At 49.4% G+C, this 22,415-nt stretch overlaps 1 protein-coding gene across 1 annotated transcript in view; it reads right to left on the bottom strand.

Annotated features, from left to right (window-relative positions):
* CASQ2 (calsequestrin 2) overlaps positions 1-22,137 on the bottom strand; it is a 56,306-nt gene extending 34,169 nt beyond the window's left edge. The window contains exons 1-2 of the mRNA XM_037135068.2: positions 21,707-22,137; positions 518-602 (exon numbers count right to left, since the gene is read on the bottom strand). Of these exons, the coding sequence (XP_036990963.2) occupies positions 518-602; positions 21,707-21,940 (319 nt within the window). The 5' untranslated portion in view covers positions 21,941-22,137. The remainder of the gene's footprint in view (positions 1-517; positions 603-21,706) is intronic.
* Between the last annotated feature and the right edge of the window lie 278 nt (positions 22,138-22,415).

The raw sequence follows: 22,415 nt of genomic DNA, 5'->3' as shown, positions 1-22,415 counted from the left end.
GCGTGATGTATTGACACAAGAGATTTCAACTCATGCTGTGTAGTCATTTAAGCATCCCTCATCTAAACTCTCCCTCTCGTCCTTGGTGATGAATGCCCAGCTGCGGTTTAGCCTTTCATTTAGAAACCAACAGGTAAGGCAACACCAGGTGATAAAAGGAGAGATTTGCTCTCCCCTCTGAAAGACCACGATGGTAGAGAGAGAGAGAAGCTGGCCTTTTAACTCTAGGATCTAAAAATAAAGGTTTAAATCTTAAAAGCCAGTTTCCCCGGGAAGAAACTCTTCCCCTCGTCGTTGTACCTGATACAAAAATGTATCTGATGATTAATGTAAAACCATTCAATCCAGGCCAGTACTGACTTTAATGAAACTCTTTCACAACTCAAGACGAGGGTGTACAAGTGCATCGTAATGAAAAGAAACATAAAACCCAGTTCTCATACAAGAATAAATGAAACTATACTCTTCTTGCAAGACACTTCGTTCTTCCTGATAGAGCTAAAGAAATCACACTCACCCAGTTTCTTGGCAAGCTTGGCCTCTTTCTTGGAATCGACCATTGCAAAGCCTATGTCTTTATGCTCCAGGATTTGGGCCACAAGCTGAAGGGAAAGACAAGGAGAGTAAGTGAGCCCAAGGCAGAGAGAGGTGGACGACATCACAGGGCCCTATTTTAAGGTTCTCAGTGTTTTCATCCTCGTGGGAGAAGGCTGGTTCAGCAGAGTGCTCAACTGAGGAGAGAAACCGAGGACCAGACCTATGATGCGAAGTTTGGAAGAATGCACCCACTCCCACACACCCTTCTGTGCCCGCAGGCTGGTCGAAATTTGAATCTGGAGAAAAGAGAGAAAGGAAGCAGAGCCTTGACTGGTGTGGTTCAGGTGGCTGAGCGTCGTCCTGCAAGCTGAAGGGTTGACGGTTTGATTCCCAGTCAGGGCACATGCGTAGGTTGTGGGTTGGGTCCCCGGTCAGGGCATGAGCAACACTGATGTTTCTCTTGCTCTCTTCTCCCCTCCCATCCCCTCTCTCTAGAATCAATAAATGGAAAAAAAAAAAAGCTGTTTTAAAAGAAAAGAAGCAGAGTACTTGAATGCTCATAAATACCTGACAAGGGAACCTGAGCCCTTCCCCAGCCATGAAATGAACCTGGAGAGGGGTGAGGACACAAGAGGACACCAGATGGGCTGAAGGACCTTAGAATAAAGGAGACCTGTGTCCCTAATATCTAAGCATAGTTCTCAAGTCTCCCCACTTGGGGAGTAGGAATGTCTGTTGGGAGTATCTGGCAAATAGACCCGAGATGGGTTCTGAAGGTTTCCTGCAGCTCATGGAGAGGAAGAACTGGTACCTGGCTGGGATAGCTGAGTGGATTGAGCGCAGGCCTGCAAACCTGGGTTGCAGGCCAGTTCCCAGCAGGGGACGCACAAGAGGCAACCATACATTGATATTTCTCTCCCTCTCTCCTTCCCTTCCCCTCTAAAGATAAATAAATAAAATCTTTTTTAAAAAAAGCTGGTAGAACCTGGGGGCGAAGAGGATGTGGCAGCAATCGAGGTGAGCACATGGCCGAAAACTATTCTGAGTGGCCACCAACACAGATGACCCCAAACACAAGCTCGGGGGAGCTCCTGAAACTTACATGCAAGGAAGTAGGGAGACCCCCGAATTCCTGCCATCTGGCTGAAGGGGGCTTGAAAAAGAGATAGAATGACGAAGCTACCGGAGACATCGTGAAATGTTAATATGACTTTTTTCTTCAGTTAAACTTTAAAAAAAAGAGCACTGTAGATTAACATGCAGTTTTAAGAAATAATACAGAGAGATCAGGAACTTTCCAGGTGGTCTAGCCATAGGCAAGAATTTTGTAACAATGATGCTACCAGGCAGGGACTGGGAATATCAGGGGGGCCGGTTTGTAAATCATGTGAGTGTCTAATTGTGCTGTACACCTGAAACTAATACAAAATTATGTTGAATGTAAACTGTAATTAAAAATAAAATTAAAAAAATAAAATATAATATAAAGAAAGAATAGGGAAAAAAATGCCTGGATGGAAATTTTTAATAGGAACTGCTTCCAGGCCTGGAAACTGGGGAGGAGAAGGAAGATAAGGACTATCACTCTTTTCTGCTAAAATGTTGTTTTTGATTTTTGCTTTCGTGTCCATTTTTATTTTCTTTTAATTCTTTCAAATAAAAGAGTTGCAATTGCATTTGTCAAATCACAGTTGCTTTGAAACCACAGGTTGGCCAGCAGTATAAGAGTTTAGGAAAAATCAAGAGAAACTTGCCATGAGAATCAGTTGGTCATATCAGAAATTTCCAATAGAGAACATTTTATTATTATTTGTAAATTATGTGCTATGCATCTTCTATATCAGTAAAATCTACAAGAAACTTATGTACATATAAAAATAAATAACACAGCCAGATCTCACATACATTTTACCCAGTTTCCCCCAAATAGTAATGTCTTGCAAAACCATGCTTCACTTATTTAAGTCTCCTTCCATCTCTGTCATCAGTATTGTATGGTTTTTAGCAGATAAATCTTATGCATGTTTTATGACTTTTCTACCTCAGTGTTTACATTTTTGAGTGGTTGTAAATAGTATTGCATTTTAAATTTTGGTGTCCCTGTATTTACTGCCAATAGATAGATATATAATTGGCTTTTGTATGTTTATCTTGCATCTGGCAACCCCACTAAACTGTTATTAATTCTAAGAGTTTTGCGGGGGTAGATCCCTTGGGATTTTCCATGCAGGCATTCGGTCAACTGCATTTAGGAACACTTAATTTCTCTCCTTCCAATATAGGTATGGCTTCTTACTTCCTTGTGTTTTGTCCTTGCACTGGGAGGAATGTCCAGCTCTGTGTTGAATGAAAGGGGTCAGAGCAAACGCCTGGGCCTTCTTCTCAATTTTAGTGGTTTGTCTGTTTTTTCCTTTCATTTCTATCGGGTTTTGCTTCACATTTTGCAGTTTTGCTCTTTGGTTCATATACCCTTAGGATTTCTTGTTTTCCTGGTGGGCCGACCTGGATCTACTTGGCTCTACAACTTGGGCCCTAAACACCCCCCTTTCTCTTCTATGGTTGCTTCTCCCATTTCCTCCTTTATTTCTGTGTCTCCACTTCACTCAGCATCTGTGGTTTCTCTCTTGGATTTCCTCTGCTGTTATAACGTCTCCAGGGCTTTCTTTGCCTATTTATTCTTCCTTCCGTGACCTTCTCATATGTTCCCATTCTCCTTCTTTCTCTGTAGCTCCTAACCACTCCTGTTCCTCTACGGCTAAGGCTGTCCTGTGTTGTGGCCCTGGGGGCTGGGGATGGAGGGCCAGGTAATGAATGGCATCCCCCACCCCTCATGCAGTTTTCTCTCCTTTCTTGGATGTTGCCTGGGACCCGAGGAAGCGTAGGATGAAAGACATCATCATCTGTGTTTATCTTATGACTCATCGTGAGCCTTCCTGAACTGTTCAAACAAGCCAGTCCATTCAGCAAAAGTCATTTGGCTTCAGTCTATTGCATTCAATTTGTTAAACAAGGTCATTTTTGAAACAGTTTTCTGGTTTTCAGGGTCAGCCACTGTTCTATTTCATGCTGTCAAAACTTTACCTTACATGTATCTATGTCTATTACTCAGAGTTAATGATGATAAGGCCTAATGTCTTTGTGATGCTGATATGTTCACCACTCCTAGAGCATGAGCCTCTGATGGTGGTTCTTAAACTTCAGTGCGCACGAGAATCACTGGCCACGCTGGTTACAGCAAGGCTTCCTGGGCTTCGTCATGAGCAAACAGAGAATAGCTCTGGCCTGGGGCTCAGGAAGCTACCTTTTCATAGACCACGAGCCACACCCCACGACTCTGATACAGCAGATTTCATTCCTCACTCTGGAAAACGCCATTATAACTTGCCAGTTTATTTTAAAGTGATGCGGCAGAACATTTTCCAACGGTGGCCTCTGGGCCTTTGCTTGGCCTTGCAGGCTCCTCTACCTTAGGCATAGAAGAGAAATATTAACATTGCCAAGAATATAAGAAATTAACTCTGAGAATGAAACAGAATTTAACACTGATCTCTCCTAGGCTTATCGCACCACATTTTGTTGGTTTTCAGTCGATGCAAACGTGTGCCTCCCCTAGGTGTGTCCATCTTGGCCTTTTAATTCCCCCCATTGCCGTGTATGTGTGAGTGGAAGGGGAGGCGCTACCTTGGGCAAACTCAGCTCCTCCTTTCTTGTTTCACTAAGCCTAGTCCCAGGCATGGTGCATCCCGAGACCATGCCCGCAGAGACCCGCTCGCCTCCTCCTAGGTGCACTAGAGCACAACCCCCGCGGTGCCTCATCACTCTCGCCTCCCACCGTGATTAGGCTCAAAGCCTGCCCACTTGAGCTCTGTCATCACTTCCATCAGCCCTAGCAAGCACCTTTCATGAGCCTAAGCCAAGGGCGACCAGGGCTGGCTGTAACCCAAGAGACCATTAGATTGGTGGGGGAAGGCGGGGGTGGGAAGGTGGCTTTGGTGAAAGCCCAGGGCCTTCTGGGCTGACTCTGGACTGACCCATTCTCCCCAGGACCAAGAACCACTGCTGGGCCGGTGGAGCAGGCCAGGCACTGTGTCTGCCTCTCACACGTGGCTGGATATCACCTCTACCTTTGCTCTGGTCCCAGATCTCTAGCTGACATGTTCCTTTCTCCACTCTGCCACAGCCCAGTCCCACTGCTCACTCAAGTGCTGCCAGCCTTGGCCACCCTCGGCTGCCAAGCCCAGCTCCAGGGTCGTATTTCACTCCAGCCTCCTTTCTGTGAATTCCAATAGCCTATTGCAGAGACACAGCGCTCCGACGCTGACTTCACAATCGTGAGAGTTGTGCACGCGTCTCCTCTGGGTCATCAATCTCCTCTCCCTATGGAGGAGGACCCCGTATCCAGCCTCTGTCGTGTCTCGTATTGTTCTTTAGAGACACTCAGACTTTATATGAAAGGGTGGACTAGCCCAAGCATATCACAAATTCAAGGGACATTTGAGCCCAAGAGAAAGATGCCATTGTTGCCAATTACTGTGATTTGGTGTGACAAACACGAAGAGGAGAAAAGATGAGAGACCGTGTTGCCTAAACTCTGGAAAACTGCATCACTCTTCAGACCCGACTGCAGTTTTCTCTTATCAACTAAAAATCTTTCCTCTGCGGGTTTTGCTGGTTTGGTTGGCTGGTTCCTTCTCAGGGGGTCTCCCCTCTCATCCACCCTGAGAGGGGGGCTGCCTCTCACTGGTTGCTCCATGTAGCCCCTGGGCATCGCATAGTCTACATTCTTTCCAGAAACGTTAGGATTTGCTTTGGCCATTGCTGATTCCTTTGAGTACAAAAATAACTTTATGGAAGAGTTCTATTAAGTAATAAGCATCAGTCAGTAGTAAAAAAGTTGACATTCATAGTATGTATGCCCTTTCTCTCTCTTTCTTCATATCGCATCGTTCAGGTATATATTGTACCCCGATACCTCTGCAGTGATGGGGTCAAACTAGACCTCATCTTTAAATAACTAAGTGACCAGGGATGGTAAATCCTGGTGATTAAGAATACAGGGCTTGGAGTCAGAGACGTGGATTACGGACTTGGTTGCCACCGCCGTGACTCCGCTGTAAAACATGGACAATAACAATATCTATTTCATCATGCCGCTGGGAAGGTCGCATGAAATAAAGTGCACCAAGTGTTTGACACAGTGCTTGTCATGCAGTGAGTGCTTAATCAATGTTACCATTTCCTCTTAATGCCACGACAGCTGGGTAGGGTTCCGGACCCTGGGCTGACTCAAAAATACCAAAGCCTGATGTACTGAAATAGAAAGAGAACATAACTGTTCATTGAGGATCTACTATGATCAAGGTGTGTGCTAAACAAAAGTGTGTCGGCATCATGGGCCTTGTGACTTTGTTAAGGAAGAAGCTAATGAAAATTAAGTGGGTGCTTAAGAACTAGAAAATAAAGGCTATGGAGAGAGAGAGAGAATTCCTGGGCAGGGATGTCAATCACGCAGATTTAATTTCCATGCCCTGTGTGGTGTGGCCTGGCTTCCTCAGCCTCACCTGGGGCCACTCTGCCTCTTTAGGCAGAATACCCTTGTCAGGGGTGCTCCCGAGCCCTAGGCCAGTCCCCCTGCAGCTGCCTGTAGGGGATGCATGTTCTGACCCACACAAAGGCCTAAACAAGTGCTGCTGTGACCTTTGCCCTTCCCTCTCTCTGGGGCCCCTTCCCTCCATTCTCCACCAACTCCTGTTATCCTTGAAGTCTACTCATAGATGTCAGCTCAAAAGGCATTCAGTGACTCGTGGTCTGAAGTGGGTGCCCTTTTTAGACATCTCTGGCTTTCTGTGAGAAATCAGAAGAGATGAGCTCACATCACCCACTACTTTGCATCAAATAAATAAGTTTCTGAAATAAATGAACGAGTGAATGAGGGCACTGCTGGACCTTGACCGGGGGGAGTGTGCCAGTAGGCAGAGGAGAGCCGCCGGTCGTCCTGGAAAAAGAAACGGCCCAGGCAAAGGCTGGGGTGCCGGCAGGGGGAGGTCGGAGGGCGGCTAACTTTCCTGGGCAGAGGGCTTCTTTCGGGGACGCTCAGAGGAGTCGTGTGTCCAAGGCACGTACGTGAGAAAGAGTGTGAAGAACTGCATGTTAGCACTAGCGGGCCTGATCTGGGAGATGTCCAAAGAGAAGAGCGATATGGCTGTGAGTCTGGGCGGGGATCTGAGGGCACAGACCAGGCAGAGAGAAAGGAGAGTGAAGAAGGAGGGAGACCAGCTGGGAGGCTGATGCCAGAGTTAAGTGGGGGGGGGTCTCTGATGGAGGCGGTAGTGGTCGATGGAGAAGGTGCAGCTTGTGAGGTGATGTTACTAATGGAGAGTCAGGCAGACCTGGTATCTCACCTGTGGCTTTGGAGAGAGAAGGGAGGGGAACCAAAGGGGAGGGGGAGGCAAGATGACTGCGGAATCTCCAGTGGGGCAGCAGAGTGAAGGACCATACAGCGGTGGGGGGAGGGCACACCAGACCCTGGGACGGTTCTCAGCCCAGATTGACACGCAATGAGTTCATGGCCACGGAAGTCCATCCAAGAGCTGGAGGTGCCGGCCTACATGTAGCTCAGGGGGGAGGTCCCAAATGGAGCTGTGAAGGGCAGAGGTGCAGGGGTGATGCAGGGGTGACATTTCCAGGGATCGGCCGCCTCGTAGGGGGAGAGTGAGAAGAGGCAGAGAGGACTGTGGGAGAAGCAGGAGGAGGGCAGGAACAGTGTCGTGACTCCAAAGTCACGGGAAGAGAGGACCTTGAGAAGGAGTAGGTGGCCAGATGGAACGTTGCAGGGAGTCACCAGGGTGGGACCCCCACGTGGGCTCTCCTTTCAGGACCCGTAAGTCACCTGAGACCTTTTAGTGAGGAACTGGGACAGAGCCGGAGCCCTGGGCATTAGGCAGGTGAGTGGGTGGCAAGGACACGTTGGAGCAGGTGTGGATCACCTGTTCCAGAAGTTTGCCCATGAAAGGAGGGGAAGCTAATTCAGAAGCACCCGAGGACAAGCTCCCTGGGCCCAGAGGACAGCAGCGCAGTGTGCCAGGGGCCTCTATGTCTGCCTATGCCCCCCAAGTCCGTGCCTTTGCAGCACTTCCGAGCCTCTATCCAGGGGCAGATGGGAAGAAAGCTGCCTTTGTGCCCCTTCCCGAGAGCTGTCTTCACAGGCAAGGAGGACACATTTGCTTCGCGGTCAGAGGGAAGGTCGGGGAGGCGGGTGGGAGGTAAAAGGAGGAGTGACTCAATGTGGGGACTCTGAGCGCCCTCCTGCAGGGCCCCGAATCTGAAAAATAACATCTGAGGACTGAGGAGCCTGGGGAAAATGTCACAGGTCCTTGCTCCGAGGGAATGTCCCTCAGGCCAGGCATTAAAAATACCCTGGCTGCTCTCCTGCTCTGTCCATGGAAGCTAAGAGCCAGCGGCTGTTCTCACCCACTGTCCCTGATACCATCTGGCCACACGTCAAACAATTCAACAACTGTGTGTCCTCCCGAAACCCCGGAGAGCTGACGCTTATCTCCCGGTAATCTCCCGTTGCTTTCCACCCGGCTGAGGCCAGCTCTATGTATAGCTGGGGGCAAGCACGTGGTGTGTGCCCATGCAGGGGGCAGAGAGGGGGTGGAGCAGCTATTTTGTGAGGTTCAGGTGAAATCCCGGGGCCTCTGCAGGCTGGACTTGGTGGCCTCCTAAACAGCCTTGGGGGTGAGGGAGATTGTTGCCTGCTTTATTTTGGGCTGTCACCTCGGTCAAATCAAAACTGAAGCCCCAGGGGCCAATGCTGCGTGTGCTTTCCACTCTGCTGGGTAGAGACACCGTAACGACAACGGCAGTGGGTGTCGCCTACCTGCCAGGTACGGCTCCAACACCTGATAGGAATGATCGTGTGGAATCTTCCCAAAACCCACATGAAATGGGTTTGCAGCTGAGGAAGTGGAGGCACAGAGAGGTCAGCCAACTTGCTCAGGACCACACAGCACTGAAGTGAACCAGCGGGGACCCCAAACACAGCATTCTGGCACTGGGGCCCACGCTCTCATCCGTCACATTCGTGCTCCTACACCAGAGCCGCACAGGTCACAGCCTCCCCAACTTCAACTTTCTGATATGAAAAATAAGACCGAAACCTGCAGGAGGAACATGGGTATAGGCGCTTACTGGCGTGTGTTCCCTATAAATTGGATACAAGCAGCCCCACTCCACCAGCCTTCTGTTTGGACCCTGAGCCGCGTCAGCATCACCCGGAGCGAAGCCCAGTGCAAACGCAGACGCCAGGTCCGCCCCAGAGTTTCTGAGTCAGCAGGTCTGGGAGCGGACCCAGGAATCTGTATTTCTGACAAGGTCCTGGGTGATGCCGGCCCCACACGGAGAATCTTGCTCCATGACCAGCTCCAACACACAGTCAGTCTCACTGTGGAGCGCGTACTGCTGGCCACACCGACCAAAAGAGGGAGGCCGCCTCGGAGGCCAGGACTTTTCTTTTCATACTAAAAGTATTGTCCAAGCGGGGTTGTTTGAAAACGGAGTTGAAAGACGTTGGGCTGGGCGTGAGAGCAGCCCCTCCCCGCCCTGCCCCAGAACCAGCCCACGAGGTTCTCACTCAGGCCTGGAGCCAGGGACAGATCATCCCTTTCAAAACTAAGCCTTCTGTGGGTCGATACTTCTCATAAAAAGAAGGTAGAGAGAGGGCTTCGGTGGCTGGAGAGGCCCCCCGACTGTGAAGGAAGGACTGCGAGCAGAGGCCTTTGGTTTTCCTCCCCACCACACACACAGAGCCCTGCCGCTTGGCTGAACTCCGGGAAACGTCTGACTCCTGTTTATTTTGATGACATCTGCTAATGACAACAAATACTACAGAGAGCTAAGCAGAGAGCTGGAGTTGTCACAGACACAGTGACAGTCCTTTGCCGAGCACCAAACGTGCCGGTCATTTTACATGCCACCTCTTTCCCCTCGGTAAGAATCCTGGGACGAGGGCAGTGTGGTTTGTTTCACCCAGGAAGGCCCTCAGCCTTGAGAAGTTAAGTCACTGGCCTGTGGTCAGATGTCCAGTTCAATGACTTGTCTGTGCAAGGACTCAAACACAGGTGGCTCTAACTTCAAAACCTGTGTTTTTGACAATGTCGGGCGACATTGTCAGCTGCTGCTATGCAGTGTATTCACTTTTTTTTTACCCAATGGTATATTCATTGAATTGAGACAGAGAGAGAGAGAGAGAAGAGAGAGAGAAGCATTGCTGTGAGGGAGAAACATCTATCAATTGCCTCCTGTGTGCACCCCAACTGGGGATTAAACCTGCAACCTGGGGTGTGCCCTGACCCGGAATCGAACCCTCAACCTTTTGGTGAATGAAACAGACGATGCTCCAACCAACTGAGCCATTCAACCAGAGAATATTCACTTTTTTTTTTTTTGCGTAGGGGGGTTACTGTCATTTACTTCATAAATAAACGGGCGACACTCTGGTCCCATTCACGTCCCTACACTGGAGTCTCACAGGCACCTGGGCCCAAATGCTGGCTCTGCTACTTGTCACATTCGCTGGGTGTCCTGAGCCCGCGTGGCTGTGTGTCACCGTAAGGTAGAAGCAGGTGAGTGTGTGAGGGAGCACCTGTCGGTCCAGCTCCCTGCCCAGCACACAGCAGATGGTGAGGACAGGCCTGCCTGGCCTGGGGCACCGAGCAGCCGGTGCGCGGACGGGCGCTCAGAGGCCTGGCTGGCTCTGCACAAGGCAAGATGGCGCACTGGCCGTCTTCCTGCGTGGCCGTCCAAACAGACACGGCTCATGAGGACAGAACCACACCCAGTGTACAGACGAGGGGGCCTCCGAAGCTTCGTTGTTCAGACTCGGCACTTTGGGGGCTGGCTTTCTTGGTGGAACAAGTCATTTTAGACGCTAAGCCTGGGCTGCTTATTACACAAAGATCCTCCACACCAAATAATGAAGCTCACATTGCAAAAGAGCAGGGCTGCTGCTTTGAAAGAAGAGTCTGGTGACTCAGATAGATTTTCTTCCTTTTTATTTTACGGCTTTACATTATAATCATGGTATCTCCTGTCTTTAATTAAAAATTTATAGCTTGTGATGGTTGCCAGAGGGGAGGGGGTTGGAGGGCTGGGTGGAAGAGGTGAAGAAGTAGAAATTGGTGGTTACGAGCAGTCCAGAGGATGTAAAGTACAGCACAGGGCACATAGTTAATAATATCGTAATAACTGTGCGGTGCCAGGAGGGTGCTGGAAGTGCTGGGTGGACCACATTGTCATGTAACGATTGTCTAGCCACTAAGCCAAACACCTGGAACTAGTACAAAATAGTACTGGATGCGAACTGGAACCTGTAAATAAAGTTAAAACTTTATAACTTTGAGAGGAGATCTCCCCCAGGGATATGATGACTAGACACCCTATTTGAGCTCGAGTTCTGAGGGCTTTTGGAGGGACAGGAGTGGGAGAAGAGGGGCCCACTGGTCTGAAACCTTCTGAGTCAACAGTGTGTCCGCCACTTTGTAAAATGTTTCCCCATTAATTCTGTATGGGGAAGGGAGAATTTACCTGTAATCAGTTCGATCCACTCTCTCATCACTTTACCATCTCACCCACACACCTGTTTTGTTGCTGAGAGGTGCACAGCAAACTCTCACCAAAGAGTTTGGGGGGCCCTTGGACTTGAAGGAGATCGCAGTTGAAGAGTGAGCATGCGCACACACCTCCCAAGAGAATGCTGGCTCTGGGTGAGGATTCGTTCCCAAAGCCAAGCCAAAATAAGCCTGACCTCATCGGATTTTTCAGAGTGTGGCAGGTGCAAGTACAGAGAAGGCCATCTTTGGGCAGTGGACAGCGGGAAGAAATGCCTGAATCTCGTGTGTGTTGCTATTATCTGCCCAGAGTTCCCACATCGTTCCAGCTGTAGATTTGCTTGAGTCTGGCAATTTCATTTTGCCTTCTTCTCTTGTGGGGTTGGAAATGCAACCTCTGGGACGTCTGCCAGGGCTGAATAGGTTTGAAGGCACGGTCAGCCCTGCAGTGCCCAGAGGCTTCTGCCCACACCATGTGCATAGAGGACTGAGAGTCCTGTGGTTTTAAAAAAAGCATCCTAAACCATATTTCAGTAGGATTAAGTGAGGATGGCGAACAGGCCCTTGAATCTCACAGATTCAATCTATTTTTTTTTTTTACTATTCAATTCTTTTTAAAATTGATTTAATTTTAAAAGAAATTAAGAGATGCATCTCCTACATTTGCCATATAGGAGATGTATCCATCATTCCTTGCCTTTTTTTATCCTTTCATCCATCCATCCATCCATCCATCCATCCACCCACCCACCCACCCATCCAGCAAACATTGATTTAATACCAAGTAGGTGCTAAGCACTAGTCTCTTTACTCATGCTGGTCATTTTGGTTCAACGCATAGACAAGTTGTACCATTAAATACTGCTCAAGTGCAGGTGAAAATCCAGAGCACAAACTAAAAACACCTGTCCCCTTGTGAGCTGGCAGCACTTATGAACATGAAGCAATCCCACTCAGCTGTTCCCTGGTGCAGTGGCAGGAACATGACAGATAGATGTGGGTGTAAGTCCTGTTTCATGTCTGCAACTTTCTAGCTTTGTGACTTTGAGTGATTTCTGCTTAATTTTCCAAGATCCTTTCTGTGAATGTAATGTGAGAATATATTGTAAGAATTCAGTAATAGATGTAAAGCACCGTATTAGGTGTGGTCTAGGGTAAGGTTGTAATTAGTGCTGTTTCCCTTCTCTTCCTTCTGTTCATTCAACATACATTCCACAAACACCACTAAGTGCCCACTGAGTCAGACACTGGTTTTGGTGCTGGGGGACAGCAACGGAGAGAATAAAGTACTTTCCTCTGTGGATTTTTCGTTCTGTAGGGTGCCGGACGCTATGCAATGGGACAGACAGAGTCCAATACAGGGGATGAAAGGAGTGATTGGGGAGTGTGATTTATATAGGTGGTCAGGGCGAATACTATTTTGATAAGGTGACATGCCTCATGGAGCTAAAGGAAGTGAGTTCTTATCAATACAAGAACATCTCTCAGATGTCAGGGGCTATGTTATCGGCACTTTGTAAGTAAGCAGTACCTGAAGAGTTGAGGACTAGATGAAATAATGAATTTTTCTATGTGGGTGTTCCCAAGACTTAGTTTGACCTGGTACAGCAGTCACCAGTTTGCACTAAGTTTTCCCATGGTTCCCTGTTAAATGTTCACATCTTAGCATTGCATATTCATGTACCTCTGGAGTGCTCAGATTCTCATTTCTTTGGGGGAAAATGCAACGAGACACAGCAACCAAATGGATGCTTTCCCTCTCTTTCTGAAGGTCATTCCTGGACCCTGAAGAAAGACTACTTAGAAAGCCATCTTCCGATTTCTTAGAAAACCTCACAATCTGACTTGAAAATTCTGAAGTAGGGGAAGGCTTCGCCTGGGCCCAGGTCACCCCAGTGTAAGGAGGTCTGAAGTATGAATCACTTACTGTGTGAGGGGACAGTGGGAGCCCTGGGAGGCCTGGCTGGGTCCCAGAGCAAACCCGAATCCTTGCAGCCCGGGGACCCACTGAACACCCCAGCAGTTCTCCAAAACAGAGGTGCTCTGACCGTGCAGTGTCCTCCGGGGGAGCCAACAGCCAACAGACTGAAGGTCAAGCAAGTGCAACATGATTCTGGTCATCCGGCCCAGGAGACAGGCACAGTTCTCTGCAAACTTAAACATGGTTGTGAATCACCTAGGGATCCCATTTACACGCAACAAGCACCCAGGTGAGGCCCTTGACATTGCTCTGCGGTCTACATTTTGAGGTCTTCCGATAGGCTTGAGTGGGCCACAAACTTGGCTGAATGCTTGAATCACCCGTGGGGCTTTTAAAAACTGTAGCGTCTGGGTACCATCCCTTACCTCATGACCAATTAAACGAGTATCTGGAGGACGAGGCCCAGCACTCTAAAAAACTCCTTAGCTGATTCCAACATGCAGCCAAGGTTGAGAACTGCTGCGATTGGCCAGGAACATGTTCTGAAATTCCACTGACAGGTGAAGGGAATTAGCGTTTGAAAAGCACTGGTTATATTTCAGACACTCAGGCATTCTGTGATGATTAATTTCCTCCATAGGAGCCAGCATAACAAAATAATAATACCTGGTACTTGCACAGCTTCTTAGAATTTTACAAGAAATTCTTATTCGCCTGCTTTCATATCATTCTTTTAATTCACCCACTGAGATAGAAACCATATATGATTGACTCTATAAATGAGTAAATCAGGGGCATATTTGTGACCTGCCATGGGTTAAATAAGACATCACATATAAGAGAAGTTCAGGCACTCTGACCCCAGGCATTTGCCTGTCCCAAGCACTGCTCCCTCATCTGAGGCTGGGTATACCAGATGGCCAGACTCATCAAGTGCACACAAGAGTCATGCCAATTGTACTGGGTACATTGCAGGGTTTGAGGAGGTTGCATCACTCCCAGCCAAAGATATTTTCACTAATATACAAAAAAGACTGTGAATATAGACGGGCTCTCAGTCTATGGGGGGCTGTGGATGACTGAGAGCAATGGCATCAAGAGACGTACCTGAACAGCAGCAGAACCCAGAGGCCTATTGTGCACAGGATCCTGATTTTTGGTTCTGCCATAACTGATGGAACATGCCTCCCCCACCCCCAGAGGGCCTAATGGATAATCTGTGCTGGAATCACCGTATAGAAATTATGGGAAAGTGATATGCTGGCCAGGCCTGGAGCACTGGTCATCACAATAATCCTCCCTGCTGGGAGACAGGCCACTTCCAATAATCTTTACAGGACAACCCTGTCATTTAATGTCCAAGAGGGCCTGAGAGGGAGCTTCTGGGAAGGTCCTGTGTAAGTGGCAGCAGCTTTTGTGTGGGGAGCTAAGGCCCCTGAGGAAGGGACACTAAGGTGCCGCCCCTGACCTCCCATCCTAGCTGAACCCTGCTGAAAATCAACGGGAGCTGCAGGCTGACCTGGACGGCCCATGCAGCCACCTGGACGATGTGGCCATTTCTGTGCCAAGACCCCAGCTTGCCTGCCAGTGCAAGGGATCTAGTTCACCCTAAACAAATGAACCAATTTTTACTGTTCACAATACGAAAAGCACTGCTCATTCATCATCCATTCATTGGCTCTTTCATTCATTTTTTAATGCAAAGATTACTGAGTCCACTCTGATCAATGGATATTTGATGAAGCAGTATTTCTAGTCCGGGATTCACAATGCTAATTTTCATGCACTTAAACACTCACTAACATGCCTGAGAGGACCTTCCATAGTTTCTTCCAATCCAATAAAGGTAGACAGTAGTCCCTCCTTATCCATGGGGGGTGCATCCCAAGACTGCCCATGAATGCCTGAAACTGTGGACAGTAGCAAACTCCATATATACTATTTTTTCTGTTCATACATGCCTTTGATAAAGTCTAACTTACTAAGTAGGCACAGTAAGAGATGAACGATAATGAGTAATAACATAGAACAGTTATAACACCACACTATAGTGAGGTATGTGAATGGCTTTGGCATCATTCCTAAGTAATGTCAGGGTGACTTGAGCACAAACACCGTGACACCATGACAATCAATCCGAACATGGAGCTGCCTAAGTGACAACAGGCAGGCAGTGTGCACAGTGTGGAGACACTGGCTGGTGTGGAATTTCATCACACACTACTCAGGAGGGTGAGCAATTTACAATTTATGAATCGTCCATTTCTGGAATTTTCCATTTAATATTTTTGGACTGTAGCTGACCCTGGCTAACTGAAACTGCAGAAAGTGGGTTGTGTTTGTTACAGGTTGGCCTATAGTTACCCCCACAAAACACATCTGTGCAGTGAACAGCCTCAGCTCTGAACACGAATGTGCCCGGAGACCCTGGAACCGGGCCCGTGCCTGCCTCCTTTATCCTGCCTTCTACAGACGTGTATGAGGCCACGGAATTGTGTCCACATAAGCACGAAGCTCACCAGGAAAGAGCTTTCGTCCTTCCTTTCTTCCTTTCTGGGTTGGACTGCTGGTTTCTGAGAAGCGAGAGGTGTAGAAGGAAGGAAAGGGGACTTGGACTCTGGGATAAGACCAGTGTGAGGGCAGGAGGGGAAGAGGGAGAAGTACCGTATTTTTCATACTATAAGACTCCCCTCCCACCCCACCATGTGGGAGGAATAATGGTTGTTAATGCTGCTGTTGAGCTCTGTTTACATTTACACTGGTGGAATATTATATTATTTATGTTATTACATATTTTACCACCTTTTTTGCTTCAAAATTCTTTTCCCTACTTTCCTCCTCTAAAACCTGGGTGCTTCTTATGGTCTGAAAATGGTAAGTGACTCCCGTCACTTGGCTTAGTGTCTGGCAGAACAACGACATCGTCCCCGTGTGCTCAGGAACCCCCAGTGTGATGCAAACCTGAACTCTTATACCCAGGTGTCCTCGGCAACCCTGTCCCACGGCCTGTCCATTCATTTAGTTGTGTTTCTGACTCACGAGCAGTTTTTTGATCTTTGTCCATATGAACTTGATTTCATTTTTGTCACTTCCCCTAGCACCACATTTGCTTTGGGTTCAGGTGGCCCCCAGGAGGCTTCCAATCTAGAAGAAGATATTCCAACGTGTATATCTCCATGGAGAAAGAGTAAGCTGGGAGATAGAGTGGACGCATTTTTCAAAGGGACAGAGGTCATCCTGGGACTGAACATGGGAAAGGGGCTGATTAATTAACGGTGTTGATAAGGTCCCTGGATATGTCAGGCGTAGACTCAGCAAAGCCTTAGAGATCAAAGGGAGAGCTGAGCGTGGGGACATCCAGAGCCCATGACCAGGGGCAAGTCACTCCACTCCTCTGGGGCTCAGCTGGCTATGAACAAGCACTGTGGGGTCACATCATGCACCCTGAGCATCTGACGGTGCCTGGTGTCCTCCATCTATAAAATAATGGGGTTCGGCTGGGCTGGGTCTCACCTCCAGCCTGGCCAGGAGAGCACCGGGTACCTTCAGTGTTCAGGAGCTGTGCCCTGGCATAGCTACCTCACGGAGTCTTCACACCGCCACCCTGTCTCCACTTTACAAGTGATGAACCTGAACGTGGACAGGCTTCATCCTTGGGGGTTGCACCCAGGTCTGCCTGATTCCAAAGATCGGAGCCTGCCACCTCTCAACGAGGTGATTGTGACGTTGCAGGACTTTTCGGCAGTATTTATAGAACATGCCAGAAGCAGTGCTTTGCACCTCAGGTTTGAGGGGGAAGCAGAGGGGGCACCGAGAGAGAAAGGAGGAACCGAGCTCATTGCCCGTATCTTCTCCCTCTCGGGTCCCTGAGCCCTGCGGTGCCGACAACAATGTGGCCGCAGTGGCGTTGACTAAATCTGCTATCTCGGCCGAAGCTGAAGGGGGTACAGCATACAAAGCCAGATGACTGTGTCGGCACCTCAGCAGAAAAAGGATGCACGGGGGGAAAGTGTAAAGGGCAAATAATTTCAGGAAAAAATCCTGTCTGGCTAGAAATCAAAGAATGTTCATCAAAACGGCAATGAAAATCTAAATAGACAAAGTCTTTTCAAATCCTGAAAAATGTCATTATCCGAAAATAGAGAAATTATTTAAAAAGCATGTGAAATCATACAGTGGAATAGTATGCTTGTGTTGACAATATGTTTGTAAAGAATGTAAAACTGTGTAATGACATAGGAACACTCACGATATAGTGAAATGGAAATGAGAAAACGATGCCCTGGCTGGTGTGGCTCAGTGGATTGAGAGTCAGCCTGTGAAGCAAAGGGTCGCTGGTTTGATTCCCAGTCAGGGCACGTGCCTGGGTTTAGGGCCAGGTTCCTAGTAGGGGACACTTGAGAGGCAACCACACATTGATGTTTCTCTCCCTCTCTTCCTCTCTCTAAAGAATAAATAAAATCTTTAAAAAAAGAAAGAAAGAAAATGAGAAAACAAAGCTGCACAAATGGTATAAACCCAGTTAAAAAATGTGTGTTTATGAGTAGAAAAAAAATACCAGAATGGAATCTATCCAAACATTAACAATGTTTATTTCTGGGGGGCAATTTCTATAGCTTTCTTTTTTCTTTTTCTACATATTCTAACATTTCTAGATGAGTGTATGCTAATTTGGAGACGAGGAGTGCCCAATCGGGAATCAGGGTTACCAGCTTGGTAGGTCCTGACCCTGCAAGGCCACATCTACGAAATGAGGGGCCCCCAAAAAATCTAGATGGTTCCCTGGGTCCTTTTGATCCGAAACATTTCAATCATCCACTCCATCAGGGTTTACAGAATGTCCGTATAGAACGGACTTTCCATGCCCCGCCACTTGGGGCGCTCCAGAGCTAGATCCGGCCAAACTGGAAAGCGAAGTGGAGTTTGGGGCCTCCTGGTGCCACGTGACTGGTCCTCTCTCTGCCGAAGCTTCGAAGCTTCGGTGCCTCCTCTGCTCCCCCTTCCCCGCTTCCCCTCGTCAGGCCCTGCTCTCCCACGGAACTCACCCTTGGTCAGAGAGGGGTCGAAATGACTGGCAGCCTCTTAGAGGACAGCCCCCTACAGGGGATCGACAAAGTAGGGGTAAACTCTTCCCTTGAACACTTGAGGCTTTCAGAGTTCGTTTTAGGAAAAAGCTAACAGGTGGGAAAATACTGGGAGCTGTCAGATTTTTTTAGCTCTTGGGGATCCTTGCCCCACCCTTGCTTACCTGCCTGGTGGATTGCACTCGTTTGCACAATCCAGTTCTGTGTGACAGCTCCCTCATTTCCTGGGGGTGTGGCGGGGGTGGGCATGGGAGGTTCCCTCTCCCCTCTGCACTCCCGGAGGACCCTGGAGGTCGCTCTGCTGTGACAATGGCCGCATCTCTGTGTGACTTCTCGTTTGCTCGTCTCCCGCATCAGCCTGTGAGCCACCTGAGTGTCCCGTGTTCCCTGTATCACAGCGTCCACCCTGAGGCCCAGCCAGAGAAAGTGTGACAGATGCAGGACTCACTGAAGGACATTTCAAGGCCCCGAGAGCAGCAGTACCCTCCTGGCCCTGTAGGGGGCCTGCTTCTGGGTGTCTTTACAACCCTCCCTTAGAGCTGCGATTTTCAGCTGGTGTGCGGTGGGGATTTCTAAAACATGCAGTCCCCGACTGCTCAGTCAGGGGCACTGACCTCTCCTCCCTCAGACTGTCTCGCAAAAAAACGACAGCAACCAACACAACAATAGCCATCAGTGTGAATGAATCAAAATTGTACCTATTTTTTGTCAGATCGGCAAAAAACCGTATTTTGGGGTGTGCTGAGGAATTTTAGTAATGAGTTTATGTGTGCCACGAGACGGAGAAGGTTGAAAATTGCTGCCTTCGAGAAGCAGACAAAATATACGTAACCAACCATAGAATCTCAGGACTTTTATCAGCAGGGGATAGCCCTTACGTGACAAGCCATGAGTTTGAATCCCTAACCCCCTGGCCTGACCCGACCCCTACAAGTCCTCAGATTTTTAAAGCTGGGGGGGGGGGGCAGGTCGCCACAGGAGAGGGAAACTGATTCCACTGGTTTGGGTCAAACATTTTTAGTGAAATAGAACAGACTATGATAAGGAGTAGTTTACAACATTTTTGTTTCATTTGTACACGTATGTGTTAGTGTGAGTTATGATTAAAGAAAAAACATCCATAGCCTCCTTCTCACACTCCTTGGAGGAAGGGAACCCGCCCCCCCCCCCCCCACCCCCCCACCCCCCCACCCCCATCGCTGTCTGCTTGTGGCTGCTGAGATACCCCTGCCTCCTCCTCCCTTCGCGTCCCTCCCGCCCATCTCTGGAACTGGCAGAGGCACCGATGCTGCTGCCGGCAAGCCCTCCAACATCACCGCCTCCCTCGGGCTGAAGTGCCTGAGAGGTGACGTGCTCCGGCATGAGCTTCCAAATCAGATTTCCCTTAGTGCAGGTTTGGGGTCCGGTGAGTTAAGAGGACAAAATAGTTGCTTGCCCATGAAGGACACTGAGAGGCTCATGTCCATCCCCTTCCCACCCATGGGTCTCCTGGAGCCATTTTTGTCCTGGGTGCTGAGAAGCAGCCTATACCTGACAGGCGCCTTGCCAAAGGCTTGCCCCCACCCAGCCTCCTCCCTGGTCTGGGCATTTGCATCAGCAGTAGCTTCAGGGTTCTTTGCTGCTCAGCCCTGCGGTTGATGCAGCCACATTTCCAGCAGACTCTGCAAACGCTGCTGAACAGGGTACCAGCAGCTCCTTGCACCCGTCTCATTGATTCCAGCAGCAGCGCGGTGGAGGGGCCGGGCCTGCTTCCCCTGCACTAGTTGAGTGCCCTTGGGCAACTTAGCCTCTCTGTCGGTGCCTCAGTTTCCCCATATGTAAAGTGGGAAGAGTAACCATACCTATGCCACAGAAATACTGTAAGGATGAAACCAGCTCACATGTGCAAAGTGCTTGAAGTAGTCGCTGCACAGAGTAAGCGTTCAAAATGTTCATTAATTCTATCTAAGGATCTCATAGATGTGCACGGTGATTATTATCATGTAAATGGGATGTAATACAAAGTCCAATCTCCCGACCCCAAGTTCTGTGTTCTTTTCCCTCTAAGGGCACCCACTGCGACCTCAGGTGCCACCGAGGCCTCCACCCCTCTGCCCAACCTCCCCGCCCCTCGTCTGTCTCCGCGGGGCACTGGCTTTTTATTTTATTTTATTTCTGAGTTCTAGGCTAACCAGACTGTGACGAGCACATAAATAGACTCCTTATGCCTCCAATTAAGTTTTTCATAAAAATATCCCTCAGTAACTGAGTAGGGTGGTTTGAGATGGAGACGGCGATGTGAGTGAGGACTTTACGAGCGGCCCGGCTGGATGGCCTGGTTTTTCCAGCCTGCGATTTTCCCACGTCCGCACTGCGAAGACCTGAGACGCCCCTGCTTTCTCTTGCTGGCAACTCACAGAGGGAACGGAACTTCGGGATTTCAAATGCACCCCCACGAGCAGCCCGAGGGAAATCGGGTGGTGGTGACGGCATTTTAAAGACACTTAACTTTCTGTTGACTGGAGCGCCCCCGCTGTCCACACAGCCGAACACAAACCCTCTGAAACCCAGGTGTTTGCCCGGTGACCGGAGACATTAGGGTTCTGAAGTGTCTTTAAATCGTTAGAGACGTTTTGATGTGCTTGGGGTGGTTTTCCTGGATTTTATCAGTCTTTTTTTTTTTTTTTTGAGAATTCAAATCCATGTTGGCTTTATGTGTTAAATCTGTTCATCAAAGTGTTTGATTAAATGGAGCTTTCTGATGGTTCATAAACCACTGTGGTTCTCAAATAGTCTTTTCCATAGATTTGTGCCTGGACTGAGCTGGGCTTGGGGACTGATGAGGGACCCAGGTGACTGCTGGGATTCTCGGCACTCGTGGTGCTCCTGAGTGTGAGTGACCTGAGACTGTCCGGGGGTGGGGGGGGGCACGGGAAGAGTTCTGGGGCCCTCACCCAGTTTCGAGAACGGGCCCCAGTGCCAGGTGTACACACAGGCCACGTAACGCCAATAAAATAAGAACTGACTTCAGCCCTGCACTCACACCGAGAGCTTTCCGAGGAAAACAACAATTCCCGTTACTGAGTGTGCAGCTGAGGTCTTCCCACACCACACTGGTAATGCTGACTAAAACCACACCACCGGGAAGGAGGGTCACTCAGTGACCGGGACAGGCAAGGTCGCACGCCCCCTGTCTGCCCGGGACCCTGGACAGAGCGCAAAGAGTGGGTTGTCAGCACGAAACCCACCAAGGCCCCTGGGAGCTTCGCATCAGCCAGTCTTTTTAACAACAGTTTTAATTCTCTCCAAAAGATAGTGGCTGGGGCATTGCCCTTGAAAAACCCAGAGGACCAGCACGCAACAGACTTTAGGTCAGACGGGTGTCCTCGTCCCCGTTCTCAGCATCTCGGCCCACGCTTGTTCACACGCCCCGGTTTGTGACAAGAACATCTCCAGATGCACCGGAGACTGGGATGCAGCGGGGTTTCAAGGTAGGGGCTCTGCACCCCGCCGCCCCCATCCCCCCACTGGCCAGCTCGAGCTCACCGGCACGGTGGTGCGCGCCCCCCGCGTACCTCCAGCACGATCTCTTTCAGCTGGAACTGTTTCTGAGCCACCTTATCTGCAGACACCGGCTCATGGTAATAGAGGCAGAGGAGGTCGTACTTCTTCAGGACCTGCTTCAGGTTCTTCTCTGTGAGGCTCGCCACGCGGTCCTTGCCATCGTACGTGGGGAAGTTCAGCCCCTCCTCTGCCCCGCAGCAGGACAGCAGGCAGACCCCCACGACAAACAGGCAAGTCCTCTTCATCTGGGAAAAGTTTGGCTTTCCTTGCCCAGAAGTACGGAGTGCAGGCAGAAGGAGGCAGAACTCTCAGGAGAGTCCGAGTTTGTCTCTCCTGACCTTCCTGGGCCCCGGGACAGACTCTGCACCTCCTCGGCTCCAGCCCCTGTAGTCGTGGGCTCAGCAAGAAGAGAGTGCAGGCGCACACACACACACACACACACACACACACGCACGCACGTACACACACACGCAGGCGCACATGCACACGTGTGGACTGAGAGGCAGGCTGGGCGGCCAAGCCCCAGATACCTCGCATAGCTCTGCCCGGGCCCTGTCCCATCAGGAACTCCATTTTTAGGATGCACTTGTTTCAGGCTAAAAATAAATCCTGCGATGAATAAAAAAGCTCTCCGTGCCACAGCAGAGGGATTCGCTGATACGGTCTGGTGGAGGGGTGGGGAGGGCAGAGCAGACGCGGGGTGAGGGGAGCGGAGGGCGA

This window comes from Artibeus jamaicensis, unplaced genomic scaffold (assembly GCF_021234435.1).
Source record: "Artibeus jamaicensis isolate MK-2021 breed Jamaican fruit bat unplaced genomic scaffold, CSHL_Jam_final scaffold_1689, whole genome shotgun sequence".
In the NCBI taxonomy this organism is placed as follows: Eukaryota; Metazoa; Chordata; class Mammalia; order Chiroptera; family Phyllostomidae; genus Artibeus; species Artibeus jamaicensis.
The sequence above is the reverse complement of the archived record's forward strand: the minus strand, read 5'-3'. Positions and strand labels throughout refer to the sequence as shown.